At 47.4% G+C, this 21,734-nt stretch overlaps 2 protein-coding genes across 7 annotated transcripts; one reads left to right on the plus strand and one right to left on the minus strand.

Annotated features, from left to right (window-relative positions):
* Positions 1-133: 133 nt before the first annotated feature.
* Positions 134-5,789, minus strand: LOC120712615 (hexose carrier protein HEX6-like). Of its 6 annotated transcripts, XM_039998447.1 has the most exons (5): positions 5,599-5,777; positions 5,371-5,531; positions 5,066-5,236; positions 4,670-4,989; positions 134-1,436 (listed from the first exon to the last, which is right to left on the minus strand). In XM_039998447.1, exons 3-5 carry the CDS (start codon positions 5,202-5,204, stop codon positions 357-359), a joined length of 1,539 nt encoding a protein of 512 aa, XP_039854381.1. In that variant the 5' UTR covers positions 5,205-5,236; positions 5,371-5,531; positions 5,599-5,777; the 3' UTR covers positions 134-356. The 6 variants fall into 6 exon arrangements, with proteins under 6 accessions (XP_039854381.1, XP_039854376.1, XP_039854382.1 ...); XM_039998442.1 differs by having other exon boundaries at positions 5,066-5,531; positions 5,599-5,789; XM_039998448.1 differs by having other exon boundaries at positions 4,670-4,808; positions 4,899-4,989; positions 5,066-5,727.
* A 1,830-nt stretch (positions 5,790-7,619) lies between these two features.
* LOC120712613 (L-type lectin-domain containing receptor kinase SIT2-like) lies at positions 7,620-9,979 on the plus strand. Its single transcript, XM_039998440.1, has one exon. It carries the CDS (start codon positions 7,695-7,697, stop codon positions 9,714-9,716), a length of 2,022 nt encoding a protein of 673 aa, XP_039854374.1. The 5' UTR covers positions 7,620-7,694; the 3' UTR covers positions 9,717-9,979.
* The last annotated feature ends 11,755 nt before the right edge of the window (positions 9,980-21,734 follow it).

The raw sequence follows: 21,734 nt of genomic DNA on the forward strand, positions 1-21,734 counted from the left end.
GACCTACATTTTGGAATGGAACGGAACGGAGGGAGTAGAAAACATGGGACCACTAAAAAAACTATAAAAAACATGGGCTAATGCGGCCCTAGGCTTATCTCTGCCACTGTCTATATATCATGGCTAGTATGGATTCTAATTTGAAGACGAATTAACCATCGTATAAATATATGATACAACGTCTGATCATAAGAAGAATTAGTGCACGTACATCGGTACATGATGCGATCGACAAGATGACCGTGCAACCATACGTACTCCAACTCCATGTGCAACACACAAACACATTTACTAGTAACAAATATAAAAAATTCAAGACTGGTACATATATTCTTTTTTTGTCAACGAATTGAAGTTTAGTTGCATGATAGCTTGTTGGTTGTCCGCCCTTCCTCCGTGCCAGCGAACCTTTTCCAGAACCAATGGTGTCCCCATAGCTCTCCGACCTGCTCCATTGGCTTCCCCTTGGTCTCCGGCAGCAGCAGGTACACAAAGGTGGTCATGATCACCAGCCAGGCCGCGAAGAAGAAGAAGATGCCGGACTTCATGCGGCACAGCATGGCCAGGAACAACTGTGCCACGAACGTCGTGAGGAGAAAGTTGACGGCCACCGCGATGCTCTGCCCAGCAGACCTCACCTCCAGTGGGAAGATTTCGCTCGGCACCAGCCACCCCAGCGGGCCCCAAGACAGCGCGAACGCGGCCACGTAGGCCGCTATGAGGACGATGAGCACGAGCGCGACGGCCTTGCTCACCTGCCCTTGGTCACCGAGCTGCGTGGCCATGATGGCCCCGATCATGAGCTGGCACACCAGCATCTGAGCACCGCCGACGAAGAAGAGCGTCCGCCGCCCGGCCCTGTCGACGAGAGACATGGAGACGGCCGTGGACACCAAGCCGATGCTGCCAGTCACCACCACCGACAGCAGAGACGCGCTCTCCCCCAAGCCAATGGTGCGCAGCAGCACCGGGGCGTAGAACGAAATCGCGTTGATACCTGTCACCTGCTGGAAGAAGGGTATCATGACGGCCATCACGAGCTGGGGGCGGTACCGCCGCTGGAACAGGATCAGTTGCAGGCCGCGGCCTGCCTTGGCCTGCTGGGTGGCGGCGACAATGTCGGCCATCTCGTCGCTGACGTCGTCGACGCCGCGGATCCTCTTCAGCAGGGCCCTGGCGTGTTCCTGGTCCTTGCCTTGCTGCACTAGGCTGTTGGGCGTCTCCGGCAGGAAGAGCGCACCGAGGGCGAGGAATCCGCCTGGCACGGCAGCAAGCGCCAGGGACACCCGCCAACCCCACCCTCCCTTGATCTTTTCGGCGCCGAAGTTGATGAGGTGCGCGGTAACGGCCCCGATGCTGACGCAGAGCTGGAAGCCGTTGCTGAAGGCACCTCGGTACACGGGAGGGGCCATTTCCGACAGGTAGAGCGGTACCGCCTGCGTTTTCACTCAAAACAAAGTCAAACCCCGCGACTCAGAGTCAGACAGAGAACTCCGGGCACGACAAAGTTTATTTTGCGGCACATGCCCTTGCACAGGCAACCGTTGGATGTACTTCAATATATCAAGTGTCTGATCTATTACTCTTTAATGATGGTATCTGGATTGATAATTTTTTTTAACTACGGCTAATATCAAGTGTCTGATCTTGCCTGGACTGAGTATCTCATTCAGTAGCGTTTTAGTATATTCACTTTTCAGCAACGAATAAATTAGCTTCTGTTTTCATTCAGCAACGAATAAAATAGAGCTTCTATTTTCAGTTAAAAAAAACAATTGCTCCTCTGTTAAAAAAATAAATGACTGGCCACTGTTTTTAGAGAGAACATGAATGATTGGGCACTGTTGCTTCAACCAAAGTTGACATTGCAGGCTCTTTATAATTGATCATGAAACATTTACATTCCAAGGCTATCATTATCTCCCTCGGATGATATTTCTCTTCCTTTCAAGTTCAAGAGATTCCCAGTAAGGTTAAGTTTTGCCATGGCCATAAATAAATCCCAGGCACAAACCATCCCTAATGTTGGGATCTACATGAATTTATTATGCCTTGTTATGCATGAGTGTTTTTCAGATAATATACATGGTTATATACAATTGGTGTGTTATCTAAAAATGTCGTTGTTTGGTTATTTTCATGTGAATCCTAGAATAAAGCCGTTGTGTTAGCACGGTCACTATATAATTGTGTAAAATTTGAACTATGCAAAAATAATTTTTGTTGTTGTTTCATGAGCATTATACTAGTTCGTACAAATAGACAACATTGTAGAACTGGCATTAGTGATGGTATGGTAAGGGAGGCATCGTGTGAGGGAGAGGCTAATCCGTGTGCTGGTACTTATGTCCAAAATAAGTGATAAATAAATCTTGTGAGTTGTGGCCACTCCATAGCCCTTCGGGCCATGTTAATTTTTTTCTTATATTTGTTAGAAGGTAAATGATATTTTTTTAAAAAATTTTAAAATTGATTTTCAGAGGTGGTTGACTTAAGAGAACCGCCTCTGAAAATTAGGGCAGTTGACTTAAGAGAACTACCTCCGAAAATATATTTTTAAAAGCGAACTTAAAACCGACTTTGAAAATCACTTATTTTAACAATCGGTGGTATTGTATCGGTTGTTTAAATCGCCTTTGAAATTCAATTTTAACGGCCTCTAAATATCTTTTTTGTACTAGAGTACATCACTCTGTCCAAAAAAAATTATACAAAAGAATTATTGTAAATATAGTAATAAGATGGCGCGTAAGTGCATGGTTGAAGAATTGGATGTTGGAAGAGGTTAAAACAACCATTTGTTGGCTAACCCCTCCTTGCTTAAAACATCTGGATAAGCAAAGGCCAAACCGTTAACCGGGCCAACCCATCCCAGCTTGGCTGTCAATACTGTGAGATACAGGCCATATGGTATTGGACGAGGCAAGCGGGCAAAGCGGGTGCTGGGCCGTGGCAACAGGCCGAGCGGGCGGTTGGGCTGAAAGGCCAGTGGATGGATTGAAGAAGCAAAAAGTTTATTTTTGGTCTCTCAACTTTCGTGAAAATCTACTTTATATCCCTTGACTCTAAAACCGGACAAAACAGGTCACTCAACGTGCGAAACCGTTCATATTACGCCCCTCGGTCGTTTCGGACGGTGGTTTTGCTATAGTAATTATGGGTTTGCTGCAATAACTGTTGTTTTGTTTTTCCATTTTTTATTTATTTTGGCTGGATATTAGAAAAATCATAATAAGTCATAAAAAAATCATAAAATAAAAAGGCCAATTTTGTTGGAGACCATATTATATATTTACTCTGTAAATGTATTCATGTGGACTCCAAAAAAATTGAATTTTATATTTTATAATTTTTATATGATTTTTTAAAGATTCATCCAAATAAATAAAATAGAAAAAAGAAAACCTTCATAGCAAAAAATTTGTACTAAAGCATACTATATTATATGTTCACTGTGTAGATCGACTAATGTGGAGTCCAACAAAATTTAATTTTTCATTTTATCATTTTTCTTGTGATTTACTATAATTTTTTTAAGGATCCAGCCAAAATAAATAAAAAAATGGGGAAAACAAACCCACATTGACTGTAGCAAACCCATGGTTACTGTAGCAACCACCGAGGGGAGTAGTATGAACGGTTTTGAAAGTTGAGGGACACGAAGTAGACTTTCATAAAATTTGAGGGACCAAAAATAGACTTTTTCCTTTAAAGAATGAAATGCTCTCTCAAAGTATGGATATAATTTTGATTTTGCATTATATTAATTAGCTATTCTCTTAAGCGAAAAACTACAACAGAGATGCTCTAAATTTAGGCCCTGTTTATAGAATAGGACTAACACTTGTTGACTAATAATGTTTAGCAAAGATCAAAAGATAAACTAATTGTTGTTAATTAATCTATAATCATTGACTAGTTCCATTGTTAATTAGCCTACTAATCTACAAATTAGTGGGATTTAACAAAAAGTAGGTCTCATAGATCCAAAAAGGTCTTAGTCCTATCTAAAAAATTTGAACCATGGAGAACTGCATAAAACATATTAGTAAATTTTACACTTCACTGACAATACAAGAGAGAGAGGAAGAAGAATCCAACCTAAACTTTCCCAAATTTACAGGTCAAAATAAACAATATACGTGCATATATTTATAGGAGTGAGTGTACACTCGTGTCTATCAGTTTCTATATCCATACTAAGTCTAAAAAAGAATTGTAAGTCGCATCTGGCGTGCTATTTGGTTCATTCCACAATAACGCAAATGTGAATGAAATGAGTTGAAATCGCCTCTCTTGAGGTAACGTCCACATGTTTAGTTTATTTACGTTTGCATAAACAACCTGACAACCAAACAGCTCGAAGGAGGTTTTCCTGAGGGCTGCTGGGGGTCACACGGGTGACCCCAGCAGACTTGTCACCCACTATAGATTTTATGTTGTTGGGCCTATTTTGTTTTGGAATAATTTTTTAACTGTTATAGCAATACAAAAAATTTGTTCCGGATTTTTTTTTGTTCCGGAATAAAAATAGTTATTGAGTCTTGTGCGATGATTTGACTGTCAGTTGCCCGAGCAACTTCTAACATTTGCCATTTTCCCCCGCCCCCTTATTATTATGGAACTTGAACAGAAAATTAAACCGACAGATTAAGATTAGCGTTGTAACCTGGTTCCCAAAGCCGAGCCCGACACCAAGGAGCACGCGTCCGAAAATCACCATGTACACATCAACTGCCGCTCCTCCGATCGCCCCGCCAGCGAGAAACGCGGCCCCGGCGATGATCATGGATGGGCGGCGGCCGCACCTGGAGGTGACCCAGGACGCGAGCAAAGTGGTGATGAGGCCGGCGACATACAGCGAGGATGTGAAGGCGGTGAGAAGCTGGCTGTCGAACTTGCAGTAGTTGCTGACGCTTGAACCCTTCATCTGCCGATACACCTTAGGGAAGAACTTCCTCAAGAACGGGTCCATCGACGTCACGCCACCTGCACGCCACGCCACAGCTCGATCAGTCTGATGCAAATATTCTCCATGTCGTTCAAGCGAGGTGTACGCGCGCACCGGAGATTCCAATATCGTAACCGAAGATGACTCCGCCCATGCCAGCGGTGATGCAGGAGAGGACGACAAAGGTGGTGACACGCCCGCCGTAGCGCCGGAACTCCTGGCCGTCGGAGTCGACGACGGTGCTCGCCGCCATGGCTTCCAAGAGGGTAGCAATCCGAGAGAGTACTAGAAAGTGGGGGAATCAGTAGCTTGCTAGTGCCATGTGTAGCTAGGCTATACATGGCGTAGAATAGCGTGGAGAGATCAGAAGCACACACCAAATCTGGGTCGTCAATAATGCAAACGCATGGTTGACTGACCTGAGCCGACTGTCCTACCACTGGCTCCGCGCTCACCATAGAAAAAACATCAACTCTACGGTCCAGACGTACAGCATGTCACCGTGGTCCGGAAGCGACTGATCGAGAGAGGTTCAGATCAACGACAACCAAACAAATAATTTTTCTTCCGGTTCCCATGCCTGGACCAAACAAGATACGTAAATCAAAGATTTCCTTTCCGTTGCTGCCGGGAACCATTCCATTTACCTTACGTTGCTTGATGCGTAGAACCAAACACCATCACTAAATATTGATCACAGACGTCTTACAGCTGAGTCGTCTTGAACGTCAATCAATGGGTGATGGTGATATGCCGGCATTATTGTCCGGTCAAGTTGCCATAGGTACCCATTATCCTTACCCAAATCCATACCCATTGTATTTGGGTAGGGTATGGGTTACCCATCTCAACTTGCATATGGATAGAGTATATATAGATAATACCCGTTTTACCCACGTACCCGTTAGTTAGTTCTTTTTTATTCTCTTATGTTCCGTAGCTCCGCTCTTGACGTGGGGCCCACGTGTATGTGTAGCTACACTATTTTGCACAGAGTAGCTGCCGGTTATACTTAGTCATCTCTAACAAATTTCAGTCAATTTTGATAAAATTTTATAGTGTGAACGCGAGGTTTTATTTCCAGGGCCCCGTTCTTGACGTGGGGCCCACGTGTAGGTCGCTTTGCATAGAGTAGCTGCCGATCATACCAAGTTGTTTCCAACAAATTTCAGTTAATTTTGATAAAATTTTATAGTGTGAATGCGAGATTTTATTTTCAGGGTCCGACTCTTGATGTGGGGTTCACGTGTAGGTCTTGCCACACTGTTTTGCACAGAGTAGCTGCAGATCATATTGAGTCGTCTCCAATAAATTTCAGTCAATTTTGATAAAATTTTATAGTTTGAACGTGAGGTTTTATTTTTAGGGTCCAGCTTTTGAGGTGGGATCCATTTCAACCAATAGACCTATTGCCCACCCATTGAATTATCCATCCGTTAGGTAATTATCCACTCATTTGGATATGGGTTAATTGGGGATGGGTAATTTGTGGGTATGGGCGTGGATAATCCACTCCACTCTCTCCCCAACGGCAACGTGACCTGAGATGGCAAGCGTTCCAAACCATTCTTACAGGGATATATGTTGCACACACCACACTCACACGCGTTAATGTTAGTCTCAACACCGTGGGATATCGATGAAAATATCTTTACTAGAGATACGTGGTCTAGCGGTCTCGTCTCGGACCATGATGAAAAATCTTCGTCTTAAGGTAGTGGACAATGGACTAGTGATTCAAATGGTCGAGCAGTGGGCACGCTAGGAAACTGGTGGTAAGATGCAGACATTGGTAGGTCAAGTCTTGCTGACATCCTGTCTAGACCGTCGTTTCTCCGTATCCATACAAGTCCGCATCAAGTATCTACCAAGAAACATATTCCAAATCAAAGATCGGTGAATTTTTCTGCACGCTGATGTCATCGAGTCGAAATCAGGATGACTCATTATATATAATACGTCGCTATTATTGAATATATGGAGAATAGCCCCTGATTACGACAACCGTAGAAATTCTAGCGAATCTCGTAATATATTGAAATTATCGCTCTGTGTTCTATTTTACATATATTAATGAAATGGCCAGCTGATTGTACAGTGTTGGAGGCAAAGCATTGGTATATTGAAGCCTATATACTTATGGTAGAGCATAGCACCTATGGAATTAGTGCCAACTTTCAACTTTTTCTGTACTCGTATTCTTCTAGATCAACTATCTTGATCATTATCAATCTCCAATACAAAACGATAGTTTAAATAAATACTAAACACAACTATGAGACAGAAAACATTAGGGACAGAAAGAAAAAAATTTCAAATAACCCCATAGAACACCAATAGATATAGATTACATGTTTAGAAAAAAATAAATATTATTCCAGAGTTTTAATTGAAAATAACTTAGTTATGCATTTTACAGATATATCAAACCGGACTAAAACTATTTTGGAAATAGAAAACCACGTTTGCAAACAAAATATTGGACCATTTTTTTTTCTGTCAATCAATAGTTGAAAGCCGTCTTGTTCTGATTACCATGGTTGAAAGTTAAACATGGCCCATGAAAGCTAAACTACCAATCTTCTAGGAAAAGTGGCCAGACTAAGGACAAGACTTGGACAGGGAAATGAAGTTATGACTCAGTAGTTCTGGTGCGTACTAGTATAAACTCAGGAGCAGGCTGCAAGGTTGGTTGTAGTGATCTTCCTTTGCACCGCGCTTATTGATTAGATTCTTCTCAGACATGAAGGCCATGTCTTCCTCCCTGCTGTGTGCCATCTTCACTAGTGTCCTTTGCTTTGCAACCATTGCTGCTGGCGGTGACGATCAATTTCTCTTCTCAGGATTTGCTGGAGCTAACATCACTCTTGATGGCGTAGCCACCATCACACCAGATGGCCTAGTCGACCTAACCAACGCTCATGAGAGGTTGATAGGTCACATGTTCTACCCGACTGCTTTGCACTTCCGCAAGTCTCCCAATTCCATAGTGCAATCCTTTTCTGTATCTTTTGCATTTGGCATCCACCCAAACTACCGACCCAGCCAAGGCTTTGCCTTTTTCATTGCGAAAAGCATGAATTTCTCATCCGCCATTGATCTACAGTACTTTGGCATCTTCAACACCATGAACCAAGGCAACTTAAGCAACCACATATTTGCTATTGAGATTGACACCCTCTTAAACAGTGAGTTAAGAGACATTGATGCCAACCATATTGGAATAGACATCAACAGTGTCATTTCAAACGAGTCCCACACAGCTGGTTTCTATGATGACAATAATGGTCTCTTCAACCCCTTGAATCTCACTACTGGTGAAGCAATGCTTGTTTGGATCGATTACAGTGAGGAAACTTCACAAATTAATGTGTCGATGTCTTCACTTTATATGTCCAAACCAGGAAGGCCACTTATCTCAACCATCTACAACCTCTCGACAGTGATCACCGAGGTTGCATACCTTGGCTTCGCATCTGGAGCTGGCAAGGATAACACCCGACACTACATACTTGGGTGGAGCTTTGGTATGAATAGACCAGCACCAATTATTGACATAAGAAAGCTGCCAAAGCTGCCTCGTGTTGGCCCAAAGCCTCAACCAAAGGTCCTTGTGGTTGTTTTACCGATTGCAACAGGAACTTTGGTTTTCACTGTGGGGCTCACGGTTTTTCTACTTGTACGAAGAAACAAGAAGTATGCTGAGCTACGAGAAGATTGGGAGACGGAGTTTGGGCCTCACCGGTTCTCCTACAAAGATCTGTATTATTCTACAGGAGGATTCAAGACTAAGAATCTCTTGGGAGTTGGTGGATTTGGAAGAGTGTACAAAGGTATGCTTCCAAAATCTAATGTTGAAATAGCAGTAAAGAGGGTATCACATGAGTCAAAACAAGGCATGAAGGAATTTGTTGCAGAAATTGTTAGTATTGGCCGCCTTCAACATCGTAATATTGCGCATTTACTTGGTTATTGTCGACGGAAAGGCGAACTCTTTTTGGTTTATGAGTACATGCCAAATGGAAGTCTGGACAAGTACTTGCATAGTCAAGACAACAAGCCCACACTCAGTTGGCCCCATAGGTTTCAGATAATCAAAGGAATTGCATCTGGGCTACTATACCTGCATGAGGAGTGGGAGAAGGTTGTTATCCACAGAGATATTAAGGCAAGTAACATACTGCTTGATAATGAAATGAATGCGCGGCTAGGTGACTTTGGTCTTGCTAGATTATATGACCATGGCCTTGTTGATTCTTCAACCACCCATGTGGTTGGCACCATAGGGTACTTGGCTCCTGAGCTAGCATGCACTAGAAAGGCAACCCCGCTTACAGATGTATTTTCCTTTGGTATATTCATTCTTGAGGTCGTTTGTGGACGGAGGCCGATAAGGCAAAATGCACAAGAAAAACAAGTCATGCTGGTTGATTGGGTGCTTGAGCATTGGCACAACAGAACCATCACTGACACAGTGGATGCTGCACTACATGGTGACTACAATGTTAGTGAGGCTTGCTTAGCGCTGAAGCTAGGATTGTTATGCTCGCACCCGTTTGTGGATCGAAGACCTACTATGAGACAAGTAGTGAAATATCTTGAGGGAGATGCTGAATCACCTGAGCTAACGCCCACACATATGAACTTTGAGATGCTCGCCATGATGCAAAATGAAGGATTTGATCCATATATCATGTCATATCCTTCATCAATGACAAGCCATGGCTCAGTATCAGACATCTCAACTACTGGAACTGGAAGATGAATACGTGCCAAGCTACTGATGAGAGAGTCCTCATATACCTGTTCTACCTCATGTGTATAGTAGGTAAAGTCCCATATTTTCTGGTGCGAAACATGGTGTCAATTTATTATGTAATGTAAACAGCTAGCTAGGAGTATAGGGAAGGACTACTCTGTGGCGGCCATATATAGAATACCTATTGTGTATATATGGCTACCTAGGTTTACCACAATGAATGTACTTATTTACGATATTGTGAATACAAATATATTTACGATGCATGAGTTTTATGTGTGTTTTGCTATATATAGGACAATTCTATTCAACACGCCAGCCAAACTCAGCATCCCAAATCTTACTCACGCAGTAGTAAAAGTTGGAGGTATAGACAATAAATTCATGAGCCAGCCAACTAATCCCTGCTAAACCCGTATAACTTTCATCTGCACATGTACATTGTCCAAACCGTAAATATTAGGGATTACAAACTGAAAGCATCCCCAAAACCACAAAATATTCAAAGTTGTAGCACCAAGACCACTTCAATCTTCATGATCAAACAAATGATTAGCCTTCTTGATGGGGTCAACTGGATTGTGACACAGTTAATAACCAGAGGAGACGAATGATGCCAAGATTGCAGGATTTGGGTCTTCTGTCTGAAGCTACATCGGCAATTCCAAGTCCCATAAGATGAAGATTGATGCAAAGGGGCATGCGTTGTTTGTTGCAGGCAAAGCGCTTCGTAGCCTCCGGTCTAAACTCAACACTTAGTATGTGCAAAAAGGGAGGACACCCTTCGAAAAATACTTCATCATGCACCACGTCTGGGATGAGTTTATCGAGAAGATGACTACTGAAGAAGCGAAGGACAAGGGCGAGAAGTTCTCGGATCTTGTAAAGAAGAACGAGCTCAAGCACCACCTAGGCATGACAGGGTACGCCAGTAAGAGGAATAGGTGATGTCGGGAAGAAGCGAGGCAACTACGGCCGGACAGCAGAATCCGTTACAAGTCCTCGATGAGAGGGCATGTGACTTCTACTCCCGCTGGCCGAAGAAGTCAAAGTAGGGCAAGACCAAGTACAATGAGCCGCAAAGCAAGGAGGTTCGAACCTCATAGGGACCACGACATGCTGGTTGAGGTGCTAAGAAACCCTAAGCAGCGCAGCCACGTCTGAGGCAAGTCCTTGAGGCATAGCTGGAAGAACGTGGATTCATGGCAATCCGACACAAACACTTACCACACAAGGTAGATGTAACATCCCGTAATTTTTACGGAATATTAAATTCTCCAAAAATGTGAGTTTTCAAAAAAAATTTGTGTGGAAGTGATAATAGCTAGAATAATCTAAGAATGTCTTCTTTTCTCTCTCAAAATTCCTAGAAAATAAAAGATAATAAATATAAGGGCCCTAATGCTAGTGTGATCCATTTGGAGTTATTTGATTCTTATTGAATCTACCTTGTTTGAAAATTGTTTGTTGGATCTTATTCAATTGTTTTGAGCTTGTTTGATTGAGTTGAGTGGAGTTGAATTTGATTAAGCCAATCAAATTCAAACTCAAATGCTAACCTCTAACTCAGTTTGGGCTCTAACCCACCTAACCACCCTAACTGACCCGCTAACACCCAGCCCAACCATCCAACACAGCCCAGCTTCAAGCCCACCTAGCCTAAAACCAACCCAACCCACCAAGGACCCCTTTCTCACTCCGACCTGCTCTCTCGCCTGGCCCAACCCACTCGCCTTTCCTTGCACGGCCCGTTAACCCTGCACCGGCCCGATCCGCGGCCCAACCCGCGCTCGCGCGCGCTCACGCGCACGGACGCGCCGAGCAGCCCGCTCCGCCCCACCGGCCTGCTTCGCCAGCTCGGCCCGCTGCCAGCACCTCACCCCCTTATCCCCTCTTGTAGCGAAAATGGCCTCTCATGCCATATTTCAATATAATGTTTTGGTGATTGATATAGACAACACAACACTTGGACTAATATGATTGTTAAGATGACCATTCTCAGTCTTTTAGGTTCAAGTGATGACAAATAGAAGATAGGCGCAGCTAGGCCCGAAGGGCCGCCCCTACGGTTAAACCGACGCTGAGAAAATTACATACGTCGGTGCATTGACTTGGAGCACACCAGGAAGTTTAGTATCACCGGTTGAACCGACGTTAGGAAAGTTGAATACATCAGTGCAATGGACTCAGAAGCTGAGGCAAAGTCTATACACCGGATTAACCGACGTTTGGGTTTTGGTGAACGTCGGTGCAGTTGTCCAGAGGGTTTGTTTTTCAGAGTTCACAGGACAACTATACTCACCGGTTGAACCGACGTTAGGAAAGTTGAATACATTGGTGCAATGGACCCAGAAGCTGAGGCAAAGTCTATACACCGGATTAACCGACGTTTGGGTTTTGGTGAACGTCAGTGCAGTTGTCCAGAGGGTTTGTTTTTCAGAGTTCACAGGACAACTACACTCACCGGTTAAACCGACGCAGCATCGGTTGATTGCCCGTACACGTAACGGCTAGTTTTTGAGACGGGCAGTTTAGTATCACCGGTTGAACCAACGATGGCTTTGGAGGTGCGTCGGATTAACTGGCGTTAAGTGTTTTTCTGGCAGCTTTTCTCCAACGGCTATATTTGCTTGGGCTGCCTATATATACCCCCAAGGCTGGGTCATTTGTGGTTGCTGGAGACTAAGGAAGCATACTACACTTGAAGAACAACTCCAACCACCATAGAGCTTCATTGTACATCATATAGGCTTGAGCACACTTGTGAGAGTGCTTAGTGCTTGTAATAGGGACTAGTTCTTGCGAGAGCTCCCTTGAGAGAAGTCTTGCTGCGGCAAGCATCTTGTGTATTCGTCGTGTGACCCTCCGATTTGGTGTGGAGAGGCAACGACACTTTGTGCGGGGAAGGAGACCCCTCTTGGTGAGAAGCTCCAATAGTGAAGACGGTGCTGTTGGTGACGCTTCGAGAGAGACGGTGGTGGTGGCCTTGTCTTGGTGACTTGGGGTCACTTAGCCTTTGCTTGCTGGGAGCCTTGGTGGTGAACGCAAGACGGTGATCAAGCGAAGATACTCGGTATCACACTTGTTCGTGTTGGACAAGTGGCCGTGGACGTATGGAGGGACTTGGTGTCCTAACCGAACCACGTTAAATCGTGTGTCTTGGTGTCTTCACGGGAGTTTGCATATTTTCTCCCTTACCTCTTTACTTACCATATTACGTTTCCGTATTTACTCTATCTTGCGTACCTTTACTTTCCTAGTTAGTTTGATTAGGATTGACTATAGGTTGCAAGTCTTTTAGGGGTAAGTTGAGAGTAGCATAGATAAACCTTAGTCATAACTAGCATGTGTAGGACGTGTTAGGTTTATCTCATGCCAATAGATTGAGCCCTAGGATAGAAAGCGATTAGCGACCCTATTCACCCCCTCCTCCTCTAGGGTCGGACACCCTGGTGATCCTTACACCTCTCTTGTGTCACCACCAGCCCGACCCCACGTTGCAGCTTTCCCCTTCCTCCCGACCTGCCTCTGCTCTGACGCCGTCGCCCTGCTCTGCTCCACCTGCCCGCGCCCTCACGCCGCGCGCGCCTCGCTGTCCTTGCTCCGCGACAAGGCAGGGAAACGGCCCCGCTCTCACACCGCGACACCCGCCACGAAGCGCGCTGCCCTGTCCCCCTCGCTTGCGCGCCAAGCTTCCGTCGCAGAGACCCCCGATGCGCGCCACGTTGCCGTGCACCACGGCCGTCCCATTGCAACCCTCGACATCCGGGCCCGCTGCCAAGCCTCGCGCTGTGCCCATATAAACCCCACGGCCGACGCCTCACTAACCCTAGAGCCCTCAGGGTACTTTTCCCCTTCTGCCGCCATAGTCAGAGGAGGAGCAGAGGAGAGGAGAAGAAGAAGGAGAGGGGAAGAAGAGCCGCGGGGAGGAGGAGGACCGCCGCCGCCGGGAGCTTCGTCGAGCCGGCAACCCGATTGACTACACCGATGATCCTGCGCTACCTACACAGCGTCGAATCGCCACGGCCTCACCTCGCTGCTGCGTCGCCGTGTTCTCCTCTCGAGCCACTAGGTAGGAGCCACTGCCATTCGCCCCTTGTCGACCCCCTTTTACTGTCCGGCCTCTGCACCGATGAGCCACACCTAGAGCAGCCCTAGGAGCCTCCCTGCCTCTTTGTGTGCCTTGATCGTGCAGGAGCCCGACGTGACCGCCGCCGTGAACCCGTAGTTTTCCATCTTGCCTTCGCTGGCCGAGCGCCGCCGGCCGTGACAAAGCTTCCTGCGTGCGCGCTGCCGTAGCTCGCGCTGAGCTCTTGCCCGCCACGGCCCTGGCTTCCCAGGTGCCCGTGTGCGCGTGTCTCTGACCACGCTTGAGCCTTGCCCCTGCCCCGCCACACCGCCGTCGCCACGGTCGTTCCACGACATCGCGGAGTGGCGCTCCACGGACTTCTGCACGTGCACGTCCTCGCACCGGCCACAAGGCCGAGCCTTGGGGCCGAATCAAACCCGCTGCCGCGGGCCTGGGTTGCCAGTGCCCCACGCGCGAGAACCGTTCCCGCAGACCCGCCATCGTCCGCGCACGGCCTGCCTCGCCGCGGCTGCATCGCGTCGCGATGCGTGCGCGCGCACGCCAAGCCCTGGATGACACACGCGCGCGCACCCGTGCTCACACACCCGCCTAGCCTCGCGGAGCACACCTCCAGCCTGACCTCGCCGCCGCCGTCGTGGCCACGTCATGCGTGCGCCGTGCATGGACCCGTGCACTGGCGCTCGCGGCCGGGCCTTTGCCCATCCTCGCGCGCGTATGCCAACCCCCTTGCCTTCCCACACTGAGCGCTGCCGCCGTGCCTGTGCACGCGTGCACTGCCGCTTGGCCGAGCCCGCACGTGGGTGGCCCGGATCCGATCAAGTCCGCCACCTTGGCCTTGTGTAAGGATCACCGGGGTGTCCGACCCTAGAGGGGGAGGGGGTGAATAGGGTCTCTAATCGGTTTCTATCCTAGGGCTCAATCTATTTGCATGAGATAAACCTAACATGTCCTACACATGCTAGTTATGACTAAGGTTTATCTATGCTACTCTCTACTTACCCCTAAAAGACTTGCAACCTATAGCCAATCCTAATCAAACTAACTAGGAAAGTAAAGGCACGCAAGAAAGAGTAAATGCGGAAACATAATACGGTAAGTAAAGAGGTGAGGGAGAGAATAAGCAAACTCCCGTGAAGACACCAAGACACACGATTTAACGTGGTTCGGTTAGGACACCAAGTCCCTCCCTACGTCCACGGCCACTTGTCCAACAAGAACAAGTGTGATGCCAAGTCTCTTCGCTTGATCACCGTCTTGCGTTCGCCACCAAAGCTTCCGGCAAGCAAAGGCTAAGTGGCGCCAAGTCACCAAGACAAGGCCACCGCCACCGTCTCTCTCAAAGCGTCACCACCGGCACCGTCTTCACTATTGGAGCTTCTCACCAAGAGGGGTCTCCTTCCCCGCACAAAGTGTCGTTGCCTCTCCACACCAAGTCGGAGGGCCACACGACGAGTACACAAGATGCTTGCCGTAGCAAGGCTTTCACTTAAGCTTACTCTCTCAAGAGCTAAGCCTAACTAAGCACTAAGCACTCTCACAAGTGTGCTTAAGCCTATATGATGTACAATGAAGCTCTATGGTGGTTGGAGATGTTCTTCAAGTGTAGTAGACTTCTCTATCTCTTCAGCAACTCCAGCACACACCAAATGAGGCGTGGAGTGGGATATATAGCCCAACCCCTCAAACTAGCCATTGTAGGAAAGCTGACAGAAAAAGCTCGTAACGCCGGTTAATCCGACGCTCCTCTAATAGCCATCGTCGGTTCAACCGGTGAATGTAATTTGCCCACTTGAGAAACTAGCCGTTAGTTGTACGGGCAATTAACCGATGTACCGTCGGTTTAACCGGTGAATGTAACTGTCCCATAATTCCTGAAAAACTAACTCTCTGGATAATTACACCGACGTTCACTTTGCCTTCATCGCCGGTTTAACCGGTGCCTGTAAAACTCCTACTGCTTCTTCGGCCTCCAAGTCCATTACACCGGTGAGTGTAAAACACCCAACGCCGGTTAATCTGGTGCCAAACCCTAGCTCGTAGCTTCTGTGTTCATTGCACCGATGAGTGCAATTTGCTCATCATCGGTTTAACCGGTGATAGCAAATTGTCTTTGTTTTAATCTTTTCGACTTGGATTTCTTCACGGTCTCTTCAATTCTTGTCCTTCGGGCCTAGCTACGCCTATCTTCTCTTTGTCATCACTTGAACCTAAAAGCCTAAGAATGGTCATCTTTAACAATCATATTAGTCCAAGTGTTGTGTTGTCTATATCAATCACCAAAACATTATATTGAAATATGGCATGAGAGGCCATTTTCGCTACACCTTGCCTTGCCCGAGCCGAAGGTGGAGGAAGATCGTGCCGCCGCCGTTGCCGCCTAGAAGCTCTGCCGGCGTGCCCCGCCTCCCTGGCGCCGCCACGCTGCCGCACCACGGCGTTGCCATGGCCACGCCACCTGGCTACTATCGAGCCCCACCGTCCCCGGCCGCCATGCCTTGACCCCGTTCTTGACCTCACTAGCGAGCCGTGTCGCGAACACCATCCTGAGCCATCGCCCCTCCTTGTCTCGCCTTTGCCTTGCCTTGTCCTTGGTGGAGTTCTGCCACCAGTCGCCACCGCCGTCGCTCGGAGACCCCACCGCCGCTCGCCGCCGTTCCGCCCAGGACAAAGGAGTCAAGCTTGTGCCGCCGCCGACCTGCCCTGCTCCGCCTCGGCGTGGGAAGACCGCCATACACGCTAGGCCACACGAGCACAAAGCACACTAGATCGCGCGAGCCACACTGGATCTGGATGTCTATGACAAGTGGGGCCACCCTGTCAGCGAAGGAGAGAAGAAACCGCTCGCAGGCCCGGTTCTTCAGTGGAAGAAGGAAGGAGAAGAAAAAAAGAAGAGAAAAGAGAAGAGGAAAGTAGGTTGCCGGCCCAGTCCACAAGCCAAGCCGAGTCGGCCTGCGAAGCCAGCATGCGAGCCACCCACCGAGCCGGCTTGCTAAGGCGATCCCCCAAGCTAGCCCGTCTAACCGACCTGAGCCGAGCCGTGTGTTTTGGGCCGAGCCGACCGGCCCAATCCTTCCTTTGAGCCCAGAAACCCCTTTTAACCTTTTTCCCTTTTCTTTTCCTTTTAACCTTACACGCCGGGCCCACATGTCATTCTCCGCTGTGAGACTGACTTGAGGACCCCACCGACCGTGGACCCCGCTGATTTGGCCGCTGACCCGTTGACCGTTGACTTGGTCAACATTTGACCAAGTCAACACTGACGTCATGATGACATCAGCATCTGCTAACCCCGTGCTGACGTCATGCTGACGTCAGTAGGACATGTGGCACTCTCAGGTGCTGCCACATGTCAGCCTGTGTGTTCTTCTTTTTTTCCAAAAACCTTTTAGTAATTCCAGAAATTTTTTTAAGCTTCTGAAATTCATAATAAATCAACCGGAGCTCCAAAAATTATGAAACCAGTTTCATAATTCTTCTAAAATCATGATCTACGCGTTAGAGTAGGTTTTGTTGTGAGTTGGATCTTATTTGGGTAGTTTTGTGCATTTTTGCACTTTGGCCCCTATAGTAACTCGTAATTACGAATATGTCCTGCTGCTGAAGAGAAGACCGACGACCAGGACTACCAGGAGGCCCAAGAGTTCTACGAGGAGACCTCAGGTTCACGCCCATCTATGACTGAATACCTATTTGGCATTGCTTGCTAGAATTGCTATTGCATTACTTGTGTGTATGTGAGATAAGCCTGTATAGCCTACTTATACCGTATTCCTTGCATCCCTATACCTTGATTGATTCTTGGATGCTTTGGCTACTATGAGAGTGTTTGGGTATAGGATTTCATGATATGATAGTCTTGGCATGCCTGAGACTCACTTTGTGAGGAGCTAGAGATAGGGCTTTTAGCGGGGGCAAGCTACTAGCCAGAAATGTGTATTGGGCTCATTCTGGGGAGAACCTGTGGCGGGTGCGGGAAGAGAAGGAGGGGCTTACCTGTTATGGGTGCCCAAGGAGAGGCGATACCTATTATGGGTGCCTTTGGCGGACCACTTCGAAGGACTGCGATGAGTGTTTGCCCCGGCTCTTATGGACATATACGGTAACTATGACTTGTGAGACTTTGTGAGCGTGCACACCACTTATCCACTATGAGGGTGGACCCGGTCCGAGCTAGCTATGCGCGTCACCAGACCTGTTAGGGATAGGGTTGTGCGGAGGAGGCCCGATGCGGGAGGACCATGGGCCTCATACAACTCCGGAGGGCAAGGGGTGAGCCACACAACTCTAGGGCGACCTCTTGCGAGGGGATGCATCCCAACCTGGAGGGACAGGATGGTGCCGTAGTGGTTAGTCTTGCTCTTCGGAGTGCTTCGGTAGGCCGGTGCCTCGGAGACAGTTGGAGTAGCTTGCCGATTGGATTCGGGGCGAGTGGATACAGGTGTACAACCCCTGCAGGGTGAAAACTATACGTATAACTGCGTACTCTGTCATGTATATTCCTACTCTTCTGTTACTTCATCTAGAGTAGTAAACCCAGCTTTCTACCTCCCTCTAGTCCAATTCCCCCTGTGGAGTCAGCTGAGGTGCAGGGAGAGAGTTCCAGCACCGACCTGGGATGGGTGAGATATATGACTATGGATATATGTGGATATATGTACTTGTGCTTGCATAGGAAACCTCAGTCTATCCTTGGCTACTTTTCATACTTTTGCATCCACTTAAAGCTTGCATATGGATAGTGACGTGAACCTATTCCATCTTTGGGGATAGTTTGGCAAGATGCAGGATCCGATCAGTAGTTCGACGCCAACACCGACGGATGGTACGACTGAAGCTTAGAAGCCCGTGCTACGCTCAAGTGCTACCTGTGGAGATGAAGTTCGAGATGAAGGATGGCCTGAAGACTAGTTACCGCTACCGTTTTCTGTTTGTTCCAGTTTAGCCCAAGAGGCTTGTAATAAATTATTCGTACTGCAGATCTTCTAGATTTTGTAATAATTAAATCCATGTTTGAACCTCTTTTAAGTGAGTATGAACTGATTTACTGCCTGAAATGAGTTCTGTATGTGATAGCTACTGATCCAGGGACTATCACAACGATACAGGGATTCGGGTTGTTCGTTCGAAAACCCGGGTCGTTTCAGTAGAGGGACAAGGCAGGCCTTAGACAGGAAAATTATGATGAAGCCATGAAGGAAATGATCAACAAGTCGATACAATGCATTCACGAGCACCGATCCCAAGCTGGTAGAGCTACGGGCGTAGGTGCTTCACTAGGCTGGTGTGCCGTTGTGGATACGGTACCCATAGGTACTTCACCAAGCAGACAATGGGCTCAATCTTGGCCCACTATCTGACAAAAGAAGGCACGGAAGCAAGGCAATGATGACTTCGAATAGAACTAGGATAGAACCTAGCCTGATACTGTATAGAAAGAATCGGCCGAGTAGTACTTGAACGCCCTTCTTTGTATCCGACTAGAAATAGAACAACCCCTCGGATCCTTCCTCTATATAAAAGGTGGCCGAGGTGCACCTCTTGTAAACACATAACACACACCAATCAATCAAAAATAGGCTAATGCCTAACTAGACGTAAGATTATTACTCGATCAAGGATTGAGGGCCCGAACCAATATATCGCCTGTCAGCTGCGCTAACCACCGAGTTTCAGAGTTCTTCGAAGCCCAAACACAATTGTCCCGGGTAACCCTGTGGCAGGCTATCGGTCGTAAAACACCAACAACCGCTACAGCCACAGGATGAATCTGGAGTACAAGGGTCATCGGTTGGCGGAGTCCGTAGGTACTCGTTCGACAACATCATTACTCCAACATGCCCTCTCTTGATTCCCTACAGCAAGAGGTCGAGGAAGGAGGAACTAGCCCAAGGAATTGCATTCCCTCCGGAAAGTGGTGCCATGTACAACAACAAGCCGATCCCGCCCGACTATGCCTTGGTGGACGTGAGTTGGACCCGCAATGACTTTGAGGACGAAGAGACCGACATTCCAAGTGAACTTGGGGAAAGGGACATCCGAGCTATTCTCGGCGCTATAGTCCTATGGAACAAGGAAGACATCATCTTGGAGTTACATCGGTTGGCGGAGTCCGTAGGTACCCGTTCGACGACGTCATTACTCCAACAACATGCCCTCTCTTGATTCCCTACAGCAAGAGGTCGAGGAAGGAGGAACTAGCCCAGGGAATTGCATTCCCTCCGGAAAGTGGTGCCATGTACAACAAGCCGATCCCGCCCGACTATGCCTTGGTGGACGTGAGTTGGACCCGCAATGACTTTGAGGACGAAGAGACCGACATTCCAAGTGAACTTGGGGAAAGGGACATCCGAGCTATTCTCGGCGCTATAGTCCTATGGAACAAGGAAGACATCATCTTGGAGTTACATCGGTTGGCGGAGTCCGTAGGTACCCGTTCGACGACATCATTACTCCAACAACATGCCCTCTCTTGATTCCCTACAGCAAGAGGTCGAGGAAGGAGGAACTAGCCCAGGGAATTGCATTCCCTCCGGAAAGTGGTGCCATGTACAACAACAAGCCGATCCCACCCGACTATGCCTTGGTGGACGTGAGTTGGACCCGCAACGACTTTGAGGACGAAGAGACCGACATTCCAAGTGAACTTGGGGAAAGGGACATCCGAGCTATTCTCGGCGCTATAGTCCTATGGAACAAGGAAGACATCATCTTGGAGTTGATGATGCCTCGGTCACACAGCCCTTGGTGCCCTCGACGACTCCCCCAGATGATGACTGAAGGGAATTGTGACACCTAAGAGGGGGGGGGGGGGTTAGACAACTTAATAAACTACTTCTAATTATGGCCTCTAACTTCACCTAGTCAAAACCTATTGCAATAAAGTAAACTATATATATGTGCAACTACGTTTTTCTAGGTGTGTTGCTATCTCTATGGCAAAAGAGTTTTGCACCCTAGGTTCCAATCCTATCAACTAGCCTATCAACTAAGCTAGGAAAGTAAAGCACATAACCAAGGTAATACAAATATAAATGCGGAAGGTAAAGGGCGATAGAGATGCAAACTCCAATCGATGACTCCGGCACTTTTTATCGAGGTATCGAGAAGCACGCAAGCTCCCCCTAATCCTCGTTGGAGCCCCTCGTAGGGGCCAAGCTCCCGGTCGGATAACTCCGTGGATAGACTCGGGCCTTCCCCATGCGCAAGTGGGTCTCCGACGTGCCCTCAGGCAAGCCTCTCCCGGATGCTCGCCGCCGTCTTCACTATCAAGCTTCCGGCTGAAATGCCGTGGGCCTTGTTCCTTTTGGTACACGGTGGCGTCCACACCACAAACGCTGTTTGTGTGGTCTCACAAGACTACAAGCCCCGCCGAGTACAACTCTTAGAGATTCACAAATCTCAGTAAACACTAAGCCTAAGCCTAGAGCAAGTGCATAAGCGGTGGTCTAACTAACCTAAGCACTTCGCAAAGCACCTATGCTAATCACCAAGTATATCACTAAGCACTATGGACGTGGAGAGCACTCAAATAGTGTACAAGCACCCTAAATATGATTCCAAACTCTCACACTTCTATTTTAGTCGGTTGGATGGGGTATATATAGCCTCAGGCCGTGTTTGGTTCCATAAAACAAAATTCCAAAATTTTTTTCCGGCACATGCATGGAGACTTAAATCTAGACGAAATAAAAAACGCATTGCGACTGCTGCCTGTAAATCGCGAGACGAATCTAATGAACCTAATTAGGCCGTAATCGGACGCTAAATTGCTACAGTAATGCTACAGTAAACAACCTCTAATGCCGAACTAATTAGACTCATTAGATTCGTCTCGCGATTTACAGACGAGTTCTGTAATTATTTTTGTGATTAGTTTTTGTTTAGTACTTCAAATATAGAAAGATGTCTTTTCAAAAACTTTACAGAACGCAACC

This window comes from Panicum virgatum, chromosome 6K (genome assembly GCF_016808335.1).
Source record: "Panicum virgatum strain AP13 chromosome 6K, P.virgatum_v5, whole genome shotgun sequence".
Taxonomy (NCBI): domain Eukaryota; kingdom Viridiplantae; phylum Streptophyta; class Magnoliopsida; order Poales; family Poaceae; genus Panicum; species Panicum virgatum.